This window comes from Barbus barbus (assembly GCF_936440315.1).
Source record: "Barbus barbus genome assembly, chromosome: 3".
In the NCBI taxonomy this organism is placed as follows: Eukaryota; Metazoa; Chordata; class Actinopteri; order Cypriniformes; family Cyprinidae; genus Barbus; species Barbus barbus.
The window spans coordinates 42,597,585-42,622,091 of NC_136731.1; the positions used below are offsets into that span (position 1 = coordinate 42,597,585).

The 24,507-nt window shown below is 38.1% G+C and overlaps 2 protein-coding genes across 7 annotated transcripts; one reads left to right on the forward strand and one right to left on the reverse strand.

Moving 5' to 3' along the window:
• Nucleotides 1-470: 470 nt before the first annotated feature.
• Nucleotides 471-16,558, forward strand: engl (endoglin, like). 4 transcript variants are annotated; one of them, XM_079383295.1, is made up of 17 exons: nucleotides 471-599; nucleotides 1,219-1,332; nucleotides 2,675-2,835; nucleotides 2,908-3,045; nucleotides 6,109-6,283; nucleotides 6,373-6,541; nucleotides 7,547-7,691; nucleotides 7,775-7,970; nucleotides 8,161-8,294; nucleotides 10,474-10,623; nucleotides 11,000-11,089; nucleotides 11,789-11,998; nucleotides 12,988-13,530; nucleotides 13,942-14,011; nucleotides 14,107-14,160; nucleotides 15,093-15,185; nucleotides 15,297-16,558. In XM_079383295.1, the coding sequence occupies exons 2-17, from the start codon at nucleotides 1,272-1,274 to the stop codon at nucleotides 15,410-15,412; spliced, it is 2,505 nt and encodes an 834-aa protein (XP_079239421.1). In that variant the 5' UTR covers nucleotides 471-599; nucleotides 1,219-1,271; the 3' UTR covers nucleotides 15,413-16,558. The 4 variants fall into 4 exon arrangements, with proteins under 4 accessions (XP_079239421.1, XP_079239422.1, XP_079239423.1 ...); XM_079383296.1 differs by having other exon boundaries at nucleotides 7,775-7,961; XM_079383297.1 differs by lacking the exon at nucleotides 15,093-15,185.
• On the reverse strand, nucleotides 16,417-24,507 carry LOC306848659 (uncharacterized protein). 3 transcript variants are annotated; one of them, XM_079383339.1, is made up of 8 exons: nucleotides 24,294-24,399; nucleotides 23,830-23,866; nucleotides 23,039-23,202; nucleotides 21,485-21,745; nucleotides 19,772-19,926; nucleotides 18,521-18,652; nucleotides 17,914-18,079; nucleotides 16,417-16,989 (listed from the first exon to the last, which is right to left on the reverse strand). In XM_079383339.1, exons 4-8 carry the CDS (start codon nucleotides 21,702-21,704, stop codon nucleotides 16,790-16,792), a joined length of 873 nt encoding a protein of 290 aa, XP_079239465.1. In that variant the 5' UTR covers nucleotides 21,705-21,745; nucleotides 23,039-23,202; nucleotides 23,830-23,866; nucleotides 24,294-24,399; the 3' UTR covers nucleotides 16,417-16,789. The 3 variants fall into 3 exon arrangements, with proteins under 3 accessions (XP_079239465.1, XP_079239463.1, XP_079239464.1); XM_079383337.1 differs by having other exon boundaries at nucleotides 16,419-16,989; nucleotides 18,515-18,652; nucleotides 24,294-24,507; XM_079383338.1 differs by lacking the exon at nucleotides 24,294-24,399 and having other exon boundaries at nucleotides 16,419-16,989; nucleotides 18,515-18,652; nucleotides 23,830-23,895.

Below are 24,507 nucleotides of genomic sequence, written 5' to 3' on the forward strand. Positions count from 1 at the left end.
ACTATTACCACCACAGCAGGCTACTTTTTGTCAGAGGAGGGGAAAAAAGGGGCTTTTCTCTCACTTTTTTCGTTTCCAAGTTGTCCTTTTCACACCAAATCGTAGATTGTTTTAAATGTTCACTAAGTGTAATCGCGATGTGTCTTTATACCTGTTTTTCGACGCTCGCACCTCAATCTTTCTCTCCCTCAGTTCTGCGCGCGGGAAAGCTCTTCCCAAGTAGGGCTCGCTGCAGACCACAACATCCAGGGGGTGGGGTTGGATCCACATCTAGGGGGTGGAGATGGGATGGGTTTATGGAGCAGGGGGCGGAGATTGGTACATTTAGGTATAGGCAGGTGGGATGAGTTGGATCTGGATTCAACCACGCTTCCTGGATCTTGTAGGCTTCCTCTTCCCGCCTCCAGCGCGCGCGTCTCCGTTCGGCCCCGCCCCCCTCTGAACTACATCAGCTGACCCGAACTTTTCTCACCCCATCAGAAGACACGGATCAACCTACACCAACTCTTCTGTTCTGCGCTGTCCAGTCCACGGTGCTGCTGTCCTGTCCTCTGCTGGGGGTCTCGGGTGATTTCATTTGGGAACAAGCCTAGCTGCAGGTGAGTTTTGGAGGAACTAAATGTGTATTTATTAAAATATGATAAAGGATGGGTTAAAATTAAACTGGGTACATTAAATTAAGGTTTAATTCATCTATTTTGCTTAAGTTGTATTTGTTTACTAAATTGAGCATGGAATGGTTTTATTATTATTTTAGTAAATTGTTTATAAATTCTTAATTATATAAAAACATCATTACACAGGTTCTGTAATTAGCATGCAGCACATGTGCTGAGCACAAATATAGGAGACCATAGTTAGCTTTCCTTTACGAAAATGAACCAGTTTTATTGTAGTAAAAGTGTAGTAACCATGTTTTGGGGGGTATTGCATTACCACTTGCCATTTAACAAATACCAAGGTTAACTATGGTTAGAGTATAGAAAAATCATGGTTAATTTGTGGTTTAACTGTAGTAACCATGTTTTATTTATTTATTTTTATTTGTAATAAAACTATGGTTAATTTTCATAAGGGATATTTTATGACTGTTATGAGCTTATGATTTAAAATAAAAAGTTTAAAATTTAAAAATATAATCTGAATATTGAGGTGCTGGCTTAAATTCCTTCTGTCTTGTTTCTGTGTCTCTGACTTACTCTCTTTCACATCCCTCAGTTAGTATGTTGGTGTAGACTGAATTCTGTCTGAAATCTGTGAAGTGTTGAAGGATGATGCCCTGGACAGGCGGTGCTCTACTCTTCCTCCTGTTGGCTGTGGTCAGAACTGCAGGTAAAACTCACTTGAAATTACCACCGGGTCACTCAGAACACAAAAGATTATAAAGCTGTGCTTTCAGATGTTTCACTAATGCAGGTGAAAGAGAGAGCAGCCAGACGCATTTCTCAAGGCTGCATGTGAAAGCTTGAGCAGATGTGTGGTGATTTTGTGTGAATGCATTAACAGTGTCCTGCGCCGTGTATGACAGGAGTGTGAGTTTCATTTGCGTCTCTGAGTTGGACGTAAGCTGTAACGTTTAATACGCATGAGTAAGTATTAGCATGTGTGTGTTTTGGAGTACTGTGACATACCATGGTACAGTAATCAGATGTAATATGGTACTATATAAATATATTAATAATTACATATCATGGGACTGTAAGATTTAAAAACATAAAAAAAGCTAAAACAGCCTAAAATATAAACATTAGATGAAAAACTAAGAGACATGTTGCCCTGGCAGCCACTTGAAATAAATGAACTGAATCACCAAAATTATTAACTTGGGGAGGAAAAAAAAAAATTAAATAAATTAAACCTAATTAGTTTTAAAAAATGACAAAAGCTCATTAGAGAATAACTAAAAATTAAATAAAACGGAACATATAAAAACTGATTTAAAAATCAACAAAAATGGGGGGAAAAGCATAAAATTACTACAAATTAAACTAAAATGAAAATTGAAAATATTATATAAGCTATTTCATCAACTAATATAAATGACAAAAGCACATAAAACTGTTAAAAATGAAACTTTAAATGAGAACCTGAACACATAATATTATTAAAAATAAAACTAAAATTATTTAAACATAAAAACTAATTCAAAATAATAATAAAAACTATAATAGTGTTGCTGAAGTAACACTGGTGTTATCAATGGTAGCAAATACTTTGCTTTCAATGAAAGAAAATACTAACTGTTCTGTTCAGTGTTTGTTCAGTGACCTTGATGTTTTTAAAGGGGTCATGAACTGCCTTTGTTTTTATTTTGTACTGTTCTCTGAGGTTCACTTATAATGTTATCAAGATTTTTACATCAAAAAACATAACTTAGAATAAGTTAAACTTAAACATAATTTAGAATAAGCTATAGTGGGTGGGGCTAAACAGGCAGTCATGTTGTTGATCTTCTTCTGCGGAGGCGGTGCTTATCCACACTATTACATCATAGAGCAGAACATTCCAAAAGCTGTCATTTTGGCAGACTCAGTATAAGCTGTTTTTAGAGTATCGCCAAAGTTTTGATCTCTGAAACTTACAGGATGTTTTTATAGTACAATGACCTCAAAAGATCTAGATAATTTTGGTCTCTCAGTTCATGACCCCTTTAAGTCATCTCTGTGTGTGTCAGTGTCCAGCAGAGAGCTGCAGTGCTCCATGTGGCCTGTAGGGGCGCTGCATCCAGTACGGGCTCAGCTGGAGCGCTTTGAGGCGGGACCAGGCTGTGCAGCCAGAGAGGGCGGAGCTAAAGAGACCCATGTGATTTCTGTGGGCAAAGCCTCCAACAAACAAGTATGGGATATTTACCTGCTCGTATTTGTCCAGTTGGTGTCCAAACATCACATTTGGGTGTCCTGTCTGCAGGTAACCGTGGTGCTAAGACCTTTGACCATCTCTCGGCCCATCAACCGGCCGGTGATTCTGGTGCTGAGCTCCCAGCATACCGTGCATTGGGTGTTGGAAAATGAGGGACTGTCGCACAACATCAACGTGCTGGTGCAGGTGTGTGATGTTGCTTATCGTCCCACATTGACTCACTGATCTGACTATTTAATTTAGTTTTTTTAAAGGAATAGTAATAAACATTTACTCCTGCTCATTTCAAGATGTAGATGAGTTTGTCTATTTATGGGAACATATTTGGAGATGTGGCATTATATCACCTGCTCAGCAATGGATCATCTGCAGTGAAGGAGTGCCTTCAGAATGAGAGTTCAAACAGCTGATTAAAAATACAAAAATATATTTTTAACTTTGCTCCTGGCCAAAATACTAGTCCATAATAAGACTTCCTCCAGTGAAAAAGTGCATCCCCTGTTGTCCTCTCACATCAACCCAAAGCCACCCACATCTGTGCAGATTTATCTCCAGATTCAGATGAGACCACGTTTTCATTGGAGAAAGCAATATTATGGATAGTAGTTTAGCTAGAAGCAGCAGTTTGAAGTTAAACAAAAAAATGTTGTGATGGATTGCAAACACGCAGCTTTTGGCTTCACAAGGGGTTAATTGCTGGACATATTGTGATGTTTTTATCAGCTGTTTGAATTCTCATTCTGACGGCACCCATTCACTGCAGAGGAATCATGTGGTGTAATGGTAAATGACTCCAAATCTGTTCCCATCAAAAAACAAACTCTTCTGCTTCTTGGATGACATTTTTTGTTGATTAATGTGAAGCTGCTTTGAAGTGATATATATTGTATAGACCATTTCAACTGATATTCGGCGGTACAAGGAAGTGACGTCTTTGTTCCTCGGACGTTTCCGGTTAGCGTTTGAGCACATTCAAAACAATGGTGGCACGCGATTGGTGCACAGTAGGATTGCGATTAATTTATTTAATCCTGCTGTTTAAAATGTCGAAATTAGGGTTTAGATGTCCGAGAAACGCGGCTGGATTGCAGCAGTGAAGCGAGAGAATAGCAGCTCTAGGATATACAGCACATTTCCATTCAGGTAAGGAAAAGTTCTTGTTTTTTCCATTTGATTCTTGGTATTTATTTACGTTAACTCTTCAAGTATGATGCAGCATTGTGTTTTCGTCATTGTTTACATATACGCCTAGCGTTTTGAGTCCGTTGCAGTAGATTACAAAAGATAACGGAAAACATTTTTCATCACTTATGCTTGACTAATGTTAATTCCAACATGTACTGATGTATTAAACAATAATAGTATTATTTGTAAATATTGTGCATTAAATAAAATAATAGTTTTTCTACTTTTGTCTTTAGGAACACCATCACCTAAGACCTAAGACAGTGAGTGCTACAGGGAGACAGTGCCAAACCACATGTGGCCATATGATCATCCAGATGTGTTTGATGCACTGTAGTACTCAAAGCTGCTCGTGGTCAGCCTGCTGCTTTTGATATTGATCACGTTAATAAATAAGCTGGAAACAGTCTCTGTCTTTTGTTTATATGCAGTACTGGTCAAATGTCTGGACGCATTTAAAATTTTTAAAATTGCTGAATAAATGTATTCATATTCTTAAACAAAACAGTTTGAACAGTCGTTTATGTTGTTACAAAACATTTCTATTATAAATAAATGCTGTTCTTTTATTCAAAGAATAGTAAAATTATCTCAGTTTATAAAGAAATATTAATAAGCAGCACGACCTTTTCCATCACTGATAGTAAATCAGCATATTATTATGATTTCTGAAGGATCATGTGACACTGAAGACTGAAGTAATTGTTGAAAATTCAGATTTGATCACAGAAATAAATAAATTAAAATAGAAAACCATTATTTTAAATGGTAATATTTCAAAATATTACTGTTTTTGTCTATATTTTTGATGAGCATTGGAGACTTATTTCAAAAACATTAATAGTGGCCACACTTTTTACCTGTATGTGTGTTTACAGTAAATGTGCATAAAAAACATATACTGTATGTAGTGTGTGTGGCTCAGATAGAGCATTCAAATGCTTTCTAGCACTGTTCCACAGCAACAAACTTGACCAAACTACACATTATAAAACGAATGAAATCAGTGATAATGGCATGAAGTGATTAGCTTGCTATAGCATTCATTTAGCGTTGTAATAAACATGCATGTTCTGTAAAGCTGCAGTGAAACGATAAGTATTGTGAAAGCGCTGTACAAATAAAAATGAATGCGTAGATATACAGACTGACCCAGCAATGCAAGTGAAATGTCCACTAAAACCTCCCCGGACATCTTAGCACACACCATGGTAAGTTCGTAAGTAACACTGTTTGTCTTGCTTCAATTTAACCGAACATAAGACTGATGTCATCCATTGTACAAACAAATGATCCAACTTTTCCGCTCAGGAGTTAATTGTAAGCATCCAGACTGCGATACGCGTTTACCGCCATCTCTCCTGTACATGTACACAGCATCAATCAGAGCTGTCCGGAACACTACTTTTAATGTTCTTTGTAAGTTTGCAACTCAGTCACATTTAAAGGGTAATTCAAATTATTTTTTTTTAAATACCTAACTTGCGTTTTCGCTAGACTTAAAAAGGATGCGCTGTAGGTTTTGATAGATCTGAGATTTAAAAATGGCGCTACCGGAAATGCTTCAGGACCAGACATGCGCAGTAGCGTTCCAACTGTTTATGTCCTTGAAATGGTCTGTAAAAAACTCTAGAAGTAAATGTGACTTAATTTTGTCTTGCGCTTTTTAAGCTTGTTTGAAACTGGATTTTTTTTTACTAGTTAGCAAGTATTGCAGTTTACCAGGCAGTAATCGATAAACTCTTATTTAGTTTTGTGTATTTTTGCAAGCCCTAGAGTTAAATAAGTGGAATTCACTGTGGTAAATATATGCTAACTGTGGTGAGTACAGTTTATAGCTTTACACATGCATTTGTTGCTGCCGAAAAGCAATGAATATTTTCCACCTACATTTGTATGCGCTCACCAAACTTATAACTGCCAGAACAGACGTTTGGGTGGGAACACGGGAAAGAAAGATGCCATTCGGTTAATGATGCTGAAACTGGTATTTTACTTTAAAAATAAACTCCTATACAGTTGCCTTAATTAGAGAAACATCTAGGCATTCACCTGCTCTCCCAGGTGTCTCCCAACTCCACGGCCGTCTCTTCGAGCTTGTCCATCCGCGTGACCAAGGTTCCTTCTCTGCCACGGCGGCCACGAGTCTTGCTTCGCTGGATCCTCCAGCGTCACGCCACCGTCTCGTCACTCACGCACACTGTCCGTGCGAACCACGTTTACCTCCGTCTGGGAGAGGGTAAAAGCACATACACACTTTTATTTAAATTGTGTGAAAATTGGTGTGTGCTTTATTTTGTCTTCATTTTCATTCTGTCTGGACTCCAGATGCCGGCATGCCGAGTGAGTGCCGCCTGCAGTCTCCGTTTCTGTCTCAGAACTATCTGGCCTCAGAGCTGCAGGAGCAGGAGGTTCACGGCTGTGTCCCGTCAGACCAGCCCGCGGAGACGGAGGTCCACATCATCCGTCTCTGGTCCTCAGGATCCGGCCTGTGCGGGTGAGTCAAGCTGGAACATGTGAGTGGAACATCTCAAACTGAGACAAGAAGAGTGCATCAGGTTCATTAAGACTGACAAACAGAGATTCAAGAGTGAATTTAAAAGTTTTCAAAAGTTCAGCTGAACTGGACACTTTACATGAACGTACATAAAATGATGTACGATAAAATGACACAAAAATATTGCATAAGAAATGTTAAATAAAAATTTTACTACTAGTCATTTTTAAACTAGTAAAAGTTTTTTTTTTTTTTTTTGTAGTCATAAAAAGGTGCCTAATAATTAAAAAGAAAAAGAAATTAAAATGGACAAAATAGATACATTATTTAAAGGGATCATGACATGAGAAATCAAATTTGCCTTGATGTTTTGGTCTTTGTACTATTAAAGCATCCTGCAAGTTTCATATCTTAAAATGCCCTCATTATAAACAAGGCATTTATTTAATCAAACCCCAAAAATGGCTCATTTTAGATCTGAGGGGCAAGATGAAATCACCTGGTGACATCAGTCGTTTGCATAAACACTGCACGCAGTGAATTAGCCCATGTTTTACTCACACGCAAGGTATCAGGTGTATATGATTTTCTTCTTTCGGACAAATCCAATCGGAGTAATATTCAAAATTGCCCTGGCTCTTTCAAGCTCTATAATGGCATGGGTGGGTGTTTTTGTTCAACTGTCCAAAAGTAGTCAAATAAAGTGCATGCGTTATTAAAATGCCCATTACATGGTTCCAGGGGGTGAATAAAGGCCTCCCGTAGCGAACTGATGCGTTTTTGTAAGACAAATATTCATATTGACACAGTTTTGTGTCATTTCTGCTAATGTCGTAACACCCATCTATATCATTATAGAGCTTGAAGAGCCAGGACAATTTATTACTATTACTCCGATTGGATTTGTCTGAAAGAACAAAGTCATATACACCTAGGATGCCTTGAGGGTGAGTAAAACAGGGGCACATTTTCATTATAACCCTTTAAAGTGTCTCTCTCTCTCAGCTCTCTGCAGGTGGAGGTGTCTGTCTCTCTGCTGCCTCCAGTGGCTCGTTCAGGCTATCACAGGATTGTCCTGATCCTCAGCAGTGTGGTTCCAGTCAACTGGGCTCTGGTGGCTCCAGAGGTCAAAGGTCATGTCAGGGTCTATGTAAGTTACATTTGCATTTCTAACCTGTGCGCTGTTCCAAAAATGCTTTCTCAACTATGAACACTTGTGCCGCTTTCGTTCAGTCGTCGAACAGTGTGAGTCCGCCGTACCGAACTCAAGCCTCCGGCTTCAGCATGACCAGCACTGTGACCTCTGACCTCCTCAGCACCGCCGACCTTCTAGAATGGGCCAATCAGAACGGCTTTCCCAAAGTGACATCGTACACCGAGGCTGATCTGGCCAATCGCTTCATCGTCAGGCTAAGAGAAGGTGGAAAAGGTTGATTTCTAACATTATTTTGAATATTTGATCAGATTGAAAATTTTTAGTCAAGGTCAGATTAAACTATTTAATACTACACTTTCATGCTTTTTTTAAAGCATTCAGTAGATTAAGTTAGGATGTGGTTTTAGAAGGCAGCTGAGGTTCACTCCCTAGGGTTTGTGATGGAGTCATGTCTGTGGTTCAGGAGGGTCAGACACAGAACTGAGGTCTTCAGACGGGTGGCAGGATCACATCATGACAGACAGAAGCAGGGAGGCACTCAGCTGCCACTGTGAGGGCGGAGCTCTTACTGTTACCGTGGACACACAGATGCTACAGGTAACTAATACTATTGCTTACTTAATGCTAATTAAAGTCATGTATTTTTGTAGGTGCATTTTTATCAAAGTAAACGTGTGTGTTTGTGTCTTTTTGAAATAAATTAATAATTTTATTCATCAAAGATGCATTAAAGACTTTTGCATGCTCACGAGACATTTTTTGCTAGATCACGCTTTACAGTTTCCGGTGTGCATCACTTCTGCCATCTTACAAAGAAAGACAGATTCACTGATTCGTTCGGTGCATCGGCATTAAAAAGTTAACGATGTAATATATCGGTTTTAAACATCGGCTACAAGTTGGCATTTGTATCACGATGCATCGTTTCTAACATATTTGTATGCACAATATATATAATACTGTGGATGCACTACACTTTTATAGTGTAGAAAGTGACCAATATTTTATATGTAGATTGATTTCTCCTCTCTAAATAGTTTCTCAAGCACGTTATGACGTATCACAACACAACGGAGACCTATTTGGATTAAAGTCCAAAACCTGACTTGAAATAACCTAACAAATCAATCAGGGCTAAAGCGGCTCCATAAATGACAAATTATGTTCACCCAGTCTAATTCATTTGTGGACACTTATTCTTAAGCAGCCCTTAATGCCGATCAAATCGATCAACCATGTCGATATATTTGTGCTGTTTAATGCATTTGAGACATTGTGTTTTCCTCTGTGCATAACAGACATGTGACGGGTATATTCTTCATCTGTAAATGTTAGAAAGTCATGCAAATATCTCAGTAAGTTGATTTATGATTCGCTTTCTGTCTGAACCAAAGAAATAAAAGCGATCATATTATTTCCATTGCATCATATTGCATCAAATCGCATTGTGTTAATCATATTGCAATCTGATCGCACTGCATTGTAATATGGGTGAATCGGATCGCATCACATTGAGAGCTGATTCATATGTATCTTTAATGTATTGCATCATTGTCAATGCTGTTGAGGTGTGAATTGCATCGGCCTCAGTTATGAGATGCACGTCCCTACAGAGAAGAAAACAAGAGCATGCTTATTTGAGATCTATTTTAAACTCGGCCTTCAATACTAAAACATTGTTTCTGTTCTTGCATTCCAGCACGGATAAATCATCACAACAGCAGAACAGCAGGCTATATTCCACCTGTATAACAATATAACATCTCAGCATCTGTTCATAACTTCTCAAAACTTTTCATCTGTAAAATAGCACATTCATAATTCTTTCAATTTTCTCTATATTTTGGACATAACTTCTCAAAACATTTCCACATAATTCTATTTCATCTAGAACGAGTTATGAATGTGCTATTTTACAGATCAAAAGTTTTGAGAAGTTATGTACAGTGCTGAGATATTATGCATTGTTCAGGTGGAATATAGTCTGAGGGGAAAAAGCTGTTCTTATGTCGCTCAGTGATGATTTATCTGTGTCGGAATGCAAAAACAGAAACAATGTTTTCGTATTGAAGGTCGAGTTTAAAATAGCTCTCAATTAGACTAATTCATGCACAGCCATGCTCTTCTTTTCTTCTTTGTAAGATGGCAGAAGTAACACAACCTGAAACTGTAATGCGTGAAAAGTTTCCTGTGTGCACGTGAATGTCTTCATTTTTTATTTTTCCAAATGTCCCTTTAGGGGCTCCATAAAATGTAGCTATTTTAGCACATTTAAAATTAAGCTAAATGAAAATAAATAAATGTAAAATGAAATGTCTATTTTTTTATGACTTTACTTTTAGTTCATTATAATATCCCTGCATTAAATACATTTGAAATATTACAAAAAGATTTCCATGCTGTTTTTTTTAACTTTCTATTAATCAAAGAATCATGGAAAATAAAATGTATTACAGTTTCTGCAAAAAACGCATCAGCACAACTTTTTTCAACATTTATAATAATCAGAAATGTTTCTTGAGCAGCAAATCAGTATATTAGAATGACTTCTGAAGGATCACTGAAGACTGGGATGCTGAAAATAGTTATTTTCACAGAACAGTTATTTTAAATTGTGATAGTATTTCACAATATTACTGAATTTTTATCAAATAAATGCAGAACAGACTTCTTTCAGAAACAAATATCTTACCAACCCCAAATGCCTGAAAAGGTGTGTTACATTGTTCAATATTCTTTACATGTTCATGATTCATTTAATTGTTTATATACTCAGATTTTTCCAGTGTCGGCAGTAACACTGCGAGATCACAACTGCCATGGGGAATTCAATGGAAGCCATTTCCTGTTGCTTTTCCCGGTCATTTCCTGCGGGACGGAGGGAGAAATGGATGAAGCGAACGGAAGAGTTCACTACACAAATACAGTGAGAGACACATTATTCAACACAATTATAATCAGTGTACCTGAAGTAATGTCTTGCTTTCAGCATAAAATTCTGTTATGCAACTGAAATTCTGTCATTCAGTTTAATTAAAAGAGAACGCTCAAAGAGTACCATAAATAAAATAGAATGGTCCTGTTGTGCAGTAATACACCTGACCTGGGTCACACCGCCTCACTGTCACTGAAGATGAAAGCATAAAGTTGTAACCATACACCAAAAACAGATGACCGGGGTCACACTGATCCAGATCCTGCAGAACAAACCATTAACAGGTTTGGTGATGGGAGCGTCTTCAAAAGACACAAAGGCAGAAGGCTCGTTTACTACTGCTGTATATTTGAACTGTATTTGTAAGGTGTTCCTGTGGAAGCGGAAACCATCCGAGGGTTTGAACAATGAGACAGGCGGGGAGGTGTTGGACGAGACGAGTCTGATAGCCATTCATGTGAGTGTTTCAAACCCTCAGTGTGTACTTTAGGCAGCATCTGAACCTTTAAGGAAACTTACTGATTTGAAACGATATATAACAATTCAGATTAAGTCTCTTATTACTCACCAAGGCTGCATTTTACTTTGTGGAAAATTTTACGTTACTTTTGCATCACTTTTTGTCACCTGGTTTGGGCTTTCTTTTTTTTTTTTTTTTTTATATATAAGAAAAACTCTTTCACAGCAAAAGTGAAATTAATAAGGCTCTGGCTGAGGGAAGTGCCTCTGCACCACACTCTCAATTTCCAAATGAATTTGTAAAAGCAACACTTTACTAGTTTCTTTGAAAAAAAGTAATCTGATTACGCAACTCTCGTCACTAGAACACTGGTCACATGATCCTTCAGAAATCATTAATATGCTGATTTGCTGCTCTAGAAACATTTCTAATTATTATCTATGTTGAATTTCATTTTTAGAGCTCTTTGATGAATAGAAAGTTCACAAGAACAGCATTTATTTGAAATAGTATCTTGTAGTATTTAAATGTCTTTACTGACACTTTTGAGCAATTTATTGCATCCTTGCTGAATAAACGTAATACAATAAAATCTTAGTGACCACAAACAGTTCATTTCCTTTCCTAACAGCCATTGCTCTAAACTGCCTGTGTATGACACACTTTTGTCTTTCCGTGTGGTTTCTCTCTGTTTAGATCAGCTGTGAATCATCTGTGATCACTCCTGTGAGTCCAACAGACGTGACTCCGTCCTCCAGGCCTGAGGAGGCACTGCGCCTCAATCCCTGGGTGCCGAGAGGCCCCGCTGCTCCAGTCCTGTCCATGGAGCTGTTTGTCACCGAGGCCTACGAGAAGAGAGCCGTGGGGCCCTGCGTGATCACCGCGTACGACCGCGTCTACGTGCAGGTCAGCGTTATCTGTCACGTTTGTGTGCTTGTTTCCTCTCTGGCGTCTCCTGAAGGTCAGAGCGGATGATAGCACAGCGGTGGAATCCATAACATGATTAAAAGAGCTCAAGGACGTGAGACTCCTGTCGCCATATGGAGGTTTCATTAGTGTATGTCAATGAAGGCCACAAATGGATGTTTGCAAAAAAAATAAAAATAAATAAAAAGTGGAATAACAAGCTACACTTGCAGCTTAGCCGTATATGATGTGAATGAGAACCCACAAATAACAGCAAATAGATCTAATATAATAGAATAATAGTTCAGAGTCATAGCTTGTTTGAAACCTACACTTAGCAACAAACTGAACAAAAATTAATGCATACAAAAATAAACATGAATAATTAAGAATAGTAAATCTAAATCTAAAAATATAAATATTAGTGTTACATTTTTATATTTTCTAAAGAACTAGTAAGATTATGAGATAAATTACTAAGATTACTAAGGTGGCTTTTAGCATATGGTGTTCTGAGTAACTAAGAATAGTAAAGAAAAAAACTATAAACTTAAAAATATGTACAACCAATAGCGTTACATTTCTATTGTTTTCATGTTACTGTGAGGTTGCTAGGGTGTTATGGATGGTTGATATGCTGTTGCTACACGTGATTGTTGGGGTGTTCTGAGTGGTTGCTAGGCTGTTGCTATGTGATTGCTGAGCTGTTGCTATGTGGTTGCTACACTGTTACTATGAGGTTGTTGGCCTGTTGCTATGTGGTTGCTGGGGTGTTGCTATGTGATTGCTTGGGTGTTCTGAGTGGTTGCTAGGCTGTTGCTATGTGATTGCTTGGGTGTTCTGAGTGGTTGCTAAGCTGTTGCTATGTGATTGCTTGGGTGTTCTGAGTGGTTGCTAGGCTGTTATATGATTGCTGGGGTGTTCTGAGTGGTTGCTGGGATGATTTGAGTGGTTGATTTACTTCATTTCTTTCTGTTTGGGTCTGTTAGATCTCAGTGGGTTCTAGTGTTGCGGAGGCCGTGGAGCTCCAGTCGTGTCTGGTCTCTCCTCTCTCAGATCCGCAGGTTCACAGTGGCTGGTCCATCATCACAGCCTCCTGCCCATCCGACCTGTCCTTCAAACTGAGCCACAGGGAAACCCAGGAATCCACAGACAGCACAGAACATGATGAAGACGAGAAGATTGACAGGCAAGATGACCGAAGACTGTCGCAGCCGCTCTCTCACTGGAGACAGATGGTGAGCCACAGCGGAGACAAGAGAGCGAGACGAAATAAAGACAAGAGACCCGACAGACTCGGAGCGAGGAGACCTGAGGAACGCCGACGGAAGAGACGAGAGGACGAACGCGAGAGTGCAAACATGCTGCGGTTCAGTTTCATCCTGCGCCCCATCTTTAATAACTCCATCCAGTTCCTGCACTGCCGGCTGCGTCTGTGCATGCCAGCTGAGGGGCCCTCAGGGGCCACCACTCGGATCTGCACAGATGGGCCTCAGATACCTGGTCTCACGCAGACAACTGCATCTCAACAGGTAATGAACTCGAATGTGGGAAAATTAGCTTTTTGAAACTTTGAATCAGTTGAATCAATTGTTTCGTAGCATTCATAAACACTAACAAATGTAACAAAACCTCAGGCCAAAACATCCATAAAAACACCATTACAAACCAACAGCGAATGTCACTTAATTTTATCACAATTTCCATTCACTGTACTGCACCAGAAGTTGCGTTTGCCACAGAGGCAAAATCATGCATAGGGCCATTTATCTAAAGTACTAAAAGAATGTAATGGAACTGGAGCCAGAACTATTCAATTCTTTATGAATCTTATCCTCAGGAGTAATGAACACTGAGATCTCAACATGACATAATTTACTAATCACATCTGTTAATATCTGCCAGTAAAAATTTCATATCTGTTCTTTCTTTCTATCACACAGTGTGAGTACAGAAATCTCTCTCGGCCCGTGTTGGTCACGTATCCTGCTGGGTTTTTGGCTCCCCCTGCTGGTTTGTACGCATCTTCATTCTCAACTCTCATTTGCACAAATGTTTTGCATTACTTTAACACTTTGTGTTTTTGTGTCTGTATGTGTGTTTATCAGGTAAACTTGCTCAAAAGCCTGCTGGGATGTCTAAACAGACTCCTGCACTCAACGGTGTGTTTTACCCCTCATAAGTAATTTTTGGTTAATAATTGCTCTGCAAGGAAATTTAAAGGGACGGTTCTCCCAAAAATAAAAATTGTCATCATTTACTCACCTTCTAGTTGTTACAAATATGTATGAGTTTTTATTTTTCTGTTAAACATAAAATAAGATATTTTTAAGAATGTGGGTAATCTAACAGCAGTTGGTCCCCATTGACATACATCCCAAATAGCACACGTACATCTGCAAGATGTCTGTTAAAGATCACTCGATCTGGAACAAACATTTGAGACATCTATAAGATGTCAGTTTTACATACACTATAGTATTGGGTCACCCCTTCTAATGAACATGTTTGACTACTTTAGTAATTTCTATGAGTATAAATCTTAATGTTAAAGCATATAATGATATTCTAGGGAATTGTGTGCTTCTAATTTTATAGAAACAGTTTGGACAGGACCCTTTTCTATTCTAACATGACAGTGTCTCTGTGTATAAGACACGGTTCAAAAATACATGATTGATTCAGTCGACTGAATGACTGACACAGTACCCTTAAGTACAAGTCATTGGTGTTTGGTGTGTGTGTGTGTGTCTGTGTGTCTCCGTTTGTGGATTATCTCCTGAGTTACTTGATTAAAGACTGTAAAATGTTTCCTCGACTTCTGCGTGCATCCTCCACAGCACAGTTCGTGACAGTGATGTACATGTGCAATCAGGGGGATAGTATGGGAAAAACAATTTTTGCTGAAAAAAAAAAACTGTTTATGATTACGATTAGAATAATAATAACACCAGCTTGCAATACCATGCAATATAGTGATGTTTTTGTACAAGTAAAGTACTGGCCTTGCACAAAAATAATTGCCCCACTGACATTCTTACGTTAAAAAATAAGGTGGAAACTGTTATTTATCTGGTCTGTGTTTCCAAAACAGACGAGGGTCCAGTGTTAGTGGTCGTGTTCTCCATGTTTCTGATGGGTTTGTGTCTGATGGGGGGAGGGCTGTGGTGCATTTACAGTCACACAGGTACAAACACGCAGACCCTCGTGCAAAATGATCATTTAAGTTAAACAGTGTTTTTTTGTTTTTTTTCATGACAGCTTGTTATTAACACAAAACTTGCTTGTTGGTTGTCAGGGAGGCATGATTTGACCCAGAGAGACGGTGTTATAGAGACGGCGCAACAGGACGGCGGCTTCAGAGACCCACCGATGCTGATGGAGCAGGCCAGCGGTTTACACGTGGTGGACTAAAGATATCCCTGATAGCACACGCACATCATAGAGACGTCTATCTGACATCTGCATTTACATCTGTTTGCTCATCTGCAATCGGACGTTTCCTATAACATGTCAAATAGACCTTTATTAGATGTCTTTAAGATCCCTGCTAAAAAAAACAACAGAACCATCACAGAAAATTCTAATGGTTTTCACGACAAATACCATTACACACATTACAAACCATCAACTTTTAACCATTGAAACCATAAAAGAAATGCTTTTCTGTAGTGTGTTTTGGGACATAGCCTATTCCATTAGGATTTATTGGTTTTAAAAAGCCACCAATAGAAGGTGACCAATTATCAGTAGAGACCAACGGCCTGAAAAAACTGCTAAAACCAGCCTAAGATGGTTGGCTGGTTTTAGAGGGGTTTTGGCCACTTCTTTAGCTGGTCAGGCTGGGAGACCAGCTTAAACCAGCTAAGACCAACCAACCAGCGTAGGCTGGTTTTAGCTGTTTTTTTTTCAGCAAGGTGTTCCATTACAGTTTCAGTAAAACCAATACAAGACCCATTATAACCAGTAAAACCATTACAAATTTTGTGATGGTGTCTATTGTTTTTTTCAGGAGTGATATTTATGATTTAGAATGTAAAACTGACATCTGCCAGATGTTTGTACACAGCAGATGCTTTCTAGATCAAGTGATCTTTAACAGATATCTTGCAGACGTACATGTGCTATCTGGGATATGACCGTGAAATTCAAAACGTGACATAAACGAACAAACTTCATGTGCTTTCTTTAAGGCTGAATTTGTGTACCACTGTTCTGAGGTGCATTTAACTTGTTGTCTTGCTGCTTTTGTTGTGCTGCTAAATGTAACACCATAAATGATGTAAAATGGTTCTTTAATGTTCTTTACTTCAATTTTCAGTCCTTTAATTGTTTTTAATTTACTGTGTTGTAGTACATAGACAATCATGTCTTAAATTGTCAGTCTATTAAAGAAATTTAGCCCGGACACGCTGACGGTGAGGGTTGGAAAGGCTCTTTTATTATGTACTTTAAAACAAAGCTTGAGAACACAGAAATACTTGTACTTTCACAAAGAGATTAATGTTATTATAAATCTGTTGCATTACTGTGGATATTATTAAATGGCAAATCATATACAGAGTGATTATTGTTCCTTAAATGTTCCACGATAAAAACGTTCTGTGATTATGATATCACAGCCATGAGCAGCGAATCATAACAAGTCTTGAAACTGTAATCCTACAGTGTAGCCTGCTAGGAGTGTTGACATATTTCACAATGCATTGTGTGCAACCAAGTTAGATATATATAAGCAAACATTTGTTTTGGTGCAGACATCTTTCACAAACATTACATAGCTGGTCTCTCTCAGGTCCCATGGTACAGTCCGCTGTCGTTCTGTGAGTGCGTCTGTAGGTGGCGCTGTAGGTCCAGTCTCCTCTGGAAGCTGAGAGGGCAGTGCGAGCAGCTGAACGGCTGGTAGCTGGTGTGTTTTCTGCTGTGAGTGATCAGATTGGAGCTCTGACTGAATGCTTTACCACACACCACGCACACATGAGGCTTCTCACCTGAGAGATGACAGCGGTCACACACATTAGCTCTGCCCCTAAAACTACTGAGCTGCCTGGCTGTTTACTACTGACTACACAGGCAGCTGATCTGATTCAAGCACACAAGTGAATGTAAACAAATGCAAGTACCTGCAATTTCAGTTTTGCAACACTATCCACCTATTAATTTCTGTGAAGTGCAGTAAAACTATTTGTGTTACAAAGTAGTGCGTTTATGATTATGACAATTAATTCTATTAATATGACACATGCCAATTTGCAATATAAGCGGGCATTCACACAGAACCAGCATTGTTGCTTTGAAAAAAAGAGAACAAATGGGAAGTCCTTAAACACTTAATGTGAAACTTTAAGTGTTGCGTTCATATTTTAGGCTCTTCTGCTTATCTAAGGTGTGTGCTGAATTTGGGCTCATGAAACCGCGTCAAATAAAAACGAAAGCTCTTATTGATACGCAAAAATGGACTTTAGGGTTGTGGGCCAAAGTCTATTTTTGCATATCAATACCACGAGTTTTTGATTTTATTTGGCGTACTATTTAGACGCATTTTCATGAGACCGGGCTCAATTTGCACCTCCAATATCACTGTATTCGTGCATGCATTTCTACAGTTGTTATATTACTTTTGCCATTAAATTAGTCAAATACAATTTGGCAAAATCTTTCTCTCTTCTGACCAACATAGTCAATGTCTTGATATTTTCTTTCCTCTTTTGTAAAGTCATAGAAATGCTGTAGATAGTTTTTTTTCTTTTGCAATAGGAGCAAATGGGAAAACATAATTCCTTCTGAGAACCATGGAAATATGAAAAGGGTCCAGAGATTCTGACTTTATCATGTTGCGTTCTGGAATTGCCTTATAATTTATTTTAATGATTCATTAAAATTTAAGTCAATGGAAACCCCATTGTGTATTTTACCTGTGTGTATAAATGTATGTTTCTTCATATCAGATTTCTGGTGGAATCTCTTTCCGCAGTAGGGACATGGGAAAGGCCGCGTGTCAGAGTGGATGAGCAGGTGTGTGGAGAGAGTCGACGACCTCTTAAACACCTTCCCACAAACCTTACAACCAAAGCTCCTCTCCTGAAACACACATTCACACAGGCTGTGTTTAGAATAGAGTATTGCCATACTAGTTATGCTGTATATAGTATGTAGACCATTGGTCTCAAACTCAATTCCTGGAGGGCCACAGCTCTGATCCAGATAATCAAGGTCTTCAGGATCACTAGAAACGTCCAAGCAGGTGTGAGTTGGAGCTAAACTCTGCAGAGCTGTGGCCCTCCAGGAATTGAGTTTGAGACCACTGATGTAGGTAGACTCTTCACGTAGCATGTTCTGTATGCATGATATTTGGGTGACCTGCTATATCTTTACTCATTATTTGATAAGACTGCCAAGAGATTTTAGTTTATTTAATTTCAAGTAAATAAATAAAAATGGTTTTAGTTAACTATAATATCCTCGGTACAGTATTTACTTGTATACTATGTATACAGCCAGCTGTTTAGTACTTACTCTCACCCTCAGTATTCCTGTAGGTCTGTACCCATAAGGCTGTTGAGCATGGCCTAGGGAGCTGGCCAATGGGAGAGCAGCCCTGTTGACATATGACTTGCACAAGTGCGATGCCAAACCCACAGAAGAGGACAGGAGCTACAAAAGGCATAGCAATATTAATATCACACCGTATCAAAAATGGAAATAACATTGTGTTTTACATTATTCTAATGTGTTACTGTTAAACCACATGTGATCTTATGTGCATCAAGTTTGGGGTTTAAAATGTGCATGTCATCACACATGGGGGAAGTCGTGGCCTAATGGTTAGAGAGTCGGACTCGTAATCGAAAGGTTGCGGGTTCGAGTCCCCGGCCGGCAGGGATTGTAGGTGGGGGGAGTGAATGTACAGCGCTCTCTCCACCCTCAATACCACGACTGAGGCCCTTGAGCAAGGCACCCCCAATTGCTCCCCGGGCGCCACAGCATGGCTGCCCACTGCTCCGGGTGTGTGTGTGTGTGTGTGTGTGTGTGTGTGTGTGTGTGTGTGTGTGTGCATTTCTTCACTACTCACTGCTGTGTGTGTGCGCACTTGGATGGGTTAAACGCAGAGCAATTTCGAGTATGGGTCACCATACTTGACAATACGTCACGACTTTACTTATACTTTTTACATATGAAGCATGAAACCCACACAAAAACCCACATGCGATTTTGTATAAGTTGTAAATGTATGAAACTCATGTCAGGTGATCAGATCAGGACTAAAGCATTGTCAAATCTGAATTGTCAAATCATTATCAAATCAGTCTCTACATCTTTTACTCTATTAATTTTGTACTTTCTAAAATGTTCTAGCTACGCTTTCCCTCTGCATAAATTAGATTTTCTTCTAGCCTATATTTCTCATTTGTGAGCATTTTTGGATTAATATAGAAGGCAGTTGCTGCCACGGAATTAAAAAATAATAATAATTAATTAATTAAAATAAATAAACAGAAAAGTTAATTACCTACTATTTTTTAAATCTCTCAATTCAGAATTTTTCTGCAATTTTGAAATTACATTTCAAAGTTGAGTCCCCCCAACACTGAATATGAATAAGAAAGGTAGCATAATTGCATGGCGGAAACATTAATAAATCATTGGCTGAATGAATAATGTTTTCACATCATCAGCTGCTGCCCATGAATCTAAATGTATTTGTTCTGTGCTGTCAAGCTGATAATTGCAATCAGATGTGTTCAGTAAAGGACACACGTGGCCGTTCCTCACCTTCTCACAGAGCGGACATTCACACAGTGGCGTCTGGACGTTGTTCAGCTGATGGTGACTGAGTAAAGCCTGAATCAGACGCTCCAGCTCGCTCTGTCTCTCCACCGAAGCAGAGCACGACAGGTTAGACAATGGACAATCTCCAGACTGCTTCACTGCCATCACACACAATACAACAGAATGAAAAGCGTCCTGACTTTTTTTTAGCATGCAAAAATGACGACGACCGACGACATGAATTAAAATAAAACAAAATGCTAAGTGATGTTTTTGCGCAATACAAGGATTTAATCATTTTTGGAGCACAGACATTGAATCACTCACTCGGTTCTCTTCATTAAGGCCCGTTTAGACCAACAACTATATTAACGATCTGGTTATTGAGCCCAGTCTCATGAAAATGGATATCAATAGCACAATTTTTTTATTGTATTTTATGTGCTATTTATACGCAAAAACTGACTTTGGCGTGCATACGATACGCATTTTGTTGGCATACATATAATACGCATCTACCCCACACCCCTAAACCTACCAATTGCATATCATATGCACGCCAAAGTCCTTTTTTGCAAATAATTAGTAAGTCAAACTGAAACTGAAAATCATGCCAATGAAACGCACATTCATAAGATCGGGTTTATTCTAAGCGTGCGCTGCCATTTTGTCAGGTACTACTTTGTGTCTGTTAGGAGTTTGGACTTTAGTTCTATATTTTTCTGGTTTTTCTATCTGTTCCTGGGTTTCCTTATTTGGTTTTGTTCCTGTTCTGTTTAGTATTCATTTGATCATTAGCCTTGATTAAGTTAACTCCCGTCACCTGTTCATCCCTCATCAGCTGCACTATTTAAGTCATCCTTTCTGTTCAGTTTGTGTCCGTGATTATATATGTTACACCCTTCGTTGATCTTCGCAAGTAAAAGACTTATTATTTATTCCTGCCTGCCTTGTCGTGTTTTCCCTCTTTGGATTACAACCGTAACAGTGTCGTTTTTGGGATTTTTTTTTGTTATAACTGTAGAACGGTTTTTAAAACATTTGGAATTATATGGTTATCGTTATATTGCCCTTGGTTTGAACAAGACTTTACAGCTTTCAGGCTCATTCTCCACAAAGCATTATGGGAAATATATTCTTAAAACTGAACAGCACAGTACAAGGCAGTTGGAAGTGTTTTTGTTGTTATTATTAAACGTTCATGAATATTAATAGAACGTTCTGGCAAGGTCCTCTATGTTATGAACAAATATTGTTCCAATTTTAGTAGAACGTTTGTTTAAAGTTACCTAGTGTAATGTTCTGAAAATGTAAGCACAAAAACAGCAACATTTATTTGGACGTTCATCTAACATTTTTAAAATTTTGTACTGTACTAGACTAACTGAGAATTGTTACTGCTCTTGTATACCGTTGCTCTCTAGTGCAAAAAAAAACAAAGAACAATTGTTTTAAAAACTGGTCGTTTTCAACGTTCAGAGAACATTCAGAAAAAAAATGTTCATAACTTGATGGGGACATTAGCAAGACATTCTTAGAACATTTTTGTCGGCTGGGCTATTAATTAACTGGAATAGAATAGTTATTGGTGACGTATTTAGTTCTTGGAAAAATAACACGAGAAACTCTAGCAATGCATTTATTGCATATCGTGCTCAATCTGCCACACTATTCTAGTCACTGCTGGTGTTGAACTGTGCTGAGCTGTTCATGTACCTGCAGTGGATGAAGGCCAGGGTTGGGGTTCAGCTCCAGCTCCAGCTCCATCAGTGCTATTATGGGTTCGGCTGCTGTCGGTGGATGTGCAGGGCAGCAGCTCCAGAGCCCCAGAGCGACTGCTGGACGTCCATCCATCATGATGCTGAAGCTGAGAGTGGGCGGAGCGTGTGGAGTGATGCCCCACCCTCTTACTTTTCACTAGAAACGATCGTGGCATTTAAAAAGCGAGACTGAAGCCACGACAGATCAGATTACAATCTGAAATGAAAGCACAAAAAATCCCAAATGTTTTAAGTTTAGTCATAATAATCATTGTTAATAATTTCAGTGAACAATATAATATAATAGTGCTGCCAAACGATTAATCAATATTATTTAGATTCTTCACATTAGAAGATAAATGACCGAATAAAGCTAAATACTATGAAATATAATATTTACTTTTTAAATATTTAGTTATTTCGATATATTTTAATGAATATAAACATATAACACAAACATTATCATAATACACTACATATACATTTATTCATAACAGGATATAGCATTCACACATAACAGTAGAAAAATACTATATAGAAAATTAATATATTTATTCAAAATTTGATATTTAGTATTGGTATTGCAATTTTATCTCATAATATCAATATATAATATGAATGTATAAAAATTATCATGATATTTAACAAAACATTTATTCAAAATAAATTATATATATATTAGAATCAGTGTTACTTTTCATAATTTTCCATATTAGACAATAAATGAGGATGGTAGATATGATCATTTTAAACGATAAGAAAAGAGAAAAATAAGAAAATATAATATGTGAATTAAATTGCCATAATATACATTTATTCATATTACAATTTGTATATGTATATTATTTTCATTAATGCTCCGCATCAGAAGAAAAATGAACTAGTACAAGAAGGAAATATTCGATTATTGTAAGAACGTATAAATCCTATTATAGGAATAATCCTGATGCAGATTTTCGACTCTGATATGAATATTGTTTTGCTCAAACGACAATAATCTAGCCAAACAGATTTGAATGTTATGTGCGGTTGATGGCGATGCAGCTGTTCAAGACTGAATTCAGTTAGAACGACAGAATCTGAGGTTTAGAGACGTGAAGCAGCATCAACACCTGCACCAGCTCACCTGCATCTCCAAACGTCTCCTAAATCATCCAGATCACCGTAGAGTCGTTGTTCAAATGAGTTCTCGACATACACTTTATTTGTTCATTTTCATTAAGCTCTCGACATTAAAAACTTAATTTTAGTTCCTCTAAACAGGTGTAAAAAAATAAGACATGATTTATGCTAAAACTACATTAAACTTAAACCATTAAGCATATAGTAAGAATGTATTTTTTTTTATTATTGATGCACTAATAATAGCCACCTGCAGCATTAATGAGATGAAAATAAGAAAAGCTCCACAAAAAAAGTTAAAAGTGATGGAAAACAATTAAGATGCACAACCATGATATAACTGCTCTTTTTTAGTATTTATATTTCTAGCAGTAGCTGTCAGACTCACCCTCGGGCGTCCGGCGGCGGGCGATGCAGATGCGTCTGGTTGTGAGAGTTGTGATTCGGTTCTGAAGCTGCTACAGGAAGTACGAGAGTTTTCTGATGTGTCCTCACCAGACTCGCTTCAGACATCAAATCAGGACGCCTGCTAAATCTGCTCATTCATCATCACTGCCATCAGAAAAGAGCAGAATGTGCCAATCAATGTCACTTTCATTCTGCATTTAACCAAATTGCCTAAATAAATCTCCCAATGCACAAAATGCATCTGAATTATGTTTCAAACTATCGAATATTTCTCCTACAATTCCTCAGAAGAAATAAATGAGTCACTACCAGCTAATAGGAAATGTTCTCTGAATGTTCTGGTAAGGATCAAAGTTATCAACAAGCGTTGTTCTAGTAATGTTAATATCAATCAGAGTTGTCTTGTATCTTCAATAACATTCTCAAATATTTGCACAAACATTTATACATTGTTCAGGAACTTTTTCTGGAACTTCTTGATCATTGGAAGAGAAATGTTTGGGTTAATATTGAGATATTTTTAAGTCTAGAGGAAACGCTTATTAATCCAAGTGTAACTCAGTGATCTCAACAATGCAAAAAGTACATGATGTTCTTCATCAGAGATAGGAAGTGATATAACACATTCATCACATTTTTTAAATGAGATCAATTATCTCTTGTTAACTTCCTTTTTCTGAATCCATTGGCAGATATTTCTTCTTTTTTAAACATAAACTCACTTTAAAGGGATCGTTCACCCAAAAAATAAAATTGTCGCCATTTACTTACCCTAAAGTTGTTCCAAACTCGTATGCGTTTCTTTCATCTGTTGAAAGCATAAGAAGACTTAAGAGTAATGCTGGAGACCTAAACGTTGCCGGTAACCATCGACTTGCATAGCACCCCCCCGCCCACTATGGAAGCCAATGGCTATTGTTAAGCGTTTGGTCACCAAACATTCTTCCAAAAAATTGTATGTTCAAAAAATAAAACTCATACGGGTTTTCCAAACAAGGTAACTTAACTTATGTAAAGTAAATGTATTTTCATTTAAGATATTTGTACAGAAAAACTGGACTAAAATATGAAGAAAATCACTTTTTTTGCAGTGAATGTGAATGCAAACACCTCATTAAACACTTCTCATCTTATCTGCTCTCCACATAGCTCTGAACTCTTACTTTAACTATTGGCCCATTTGGGTCGTTCAGAGAAACAGAGTTGATGAAAGTACATAAAGATGAAAAACTAACCTCTGATGGATACAGTGTTCTTCTGGGAGATAATCTGAATGCTCCAGACCTTCATACAAGCATCAGTGGCTCTGAACTCCTCTCTGGGTTTATGATCAAATAGTCTAACAAAAACACTGAATATTTAGCAGCTATGAGAGATGGTGGGTTAAGGCTTTAGGAGTATATGAGACCACAGAGATGTGAACACTGCGCCCACACCGACCCATTGTGT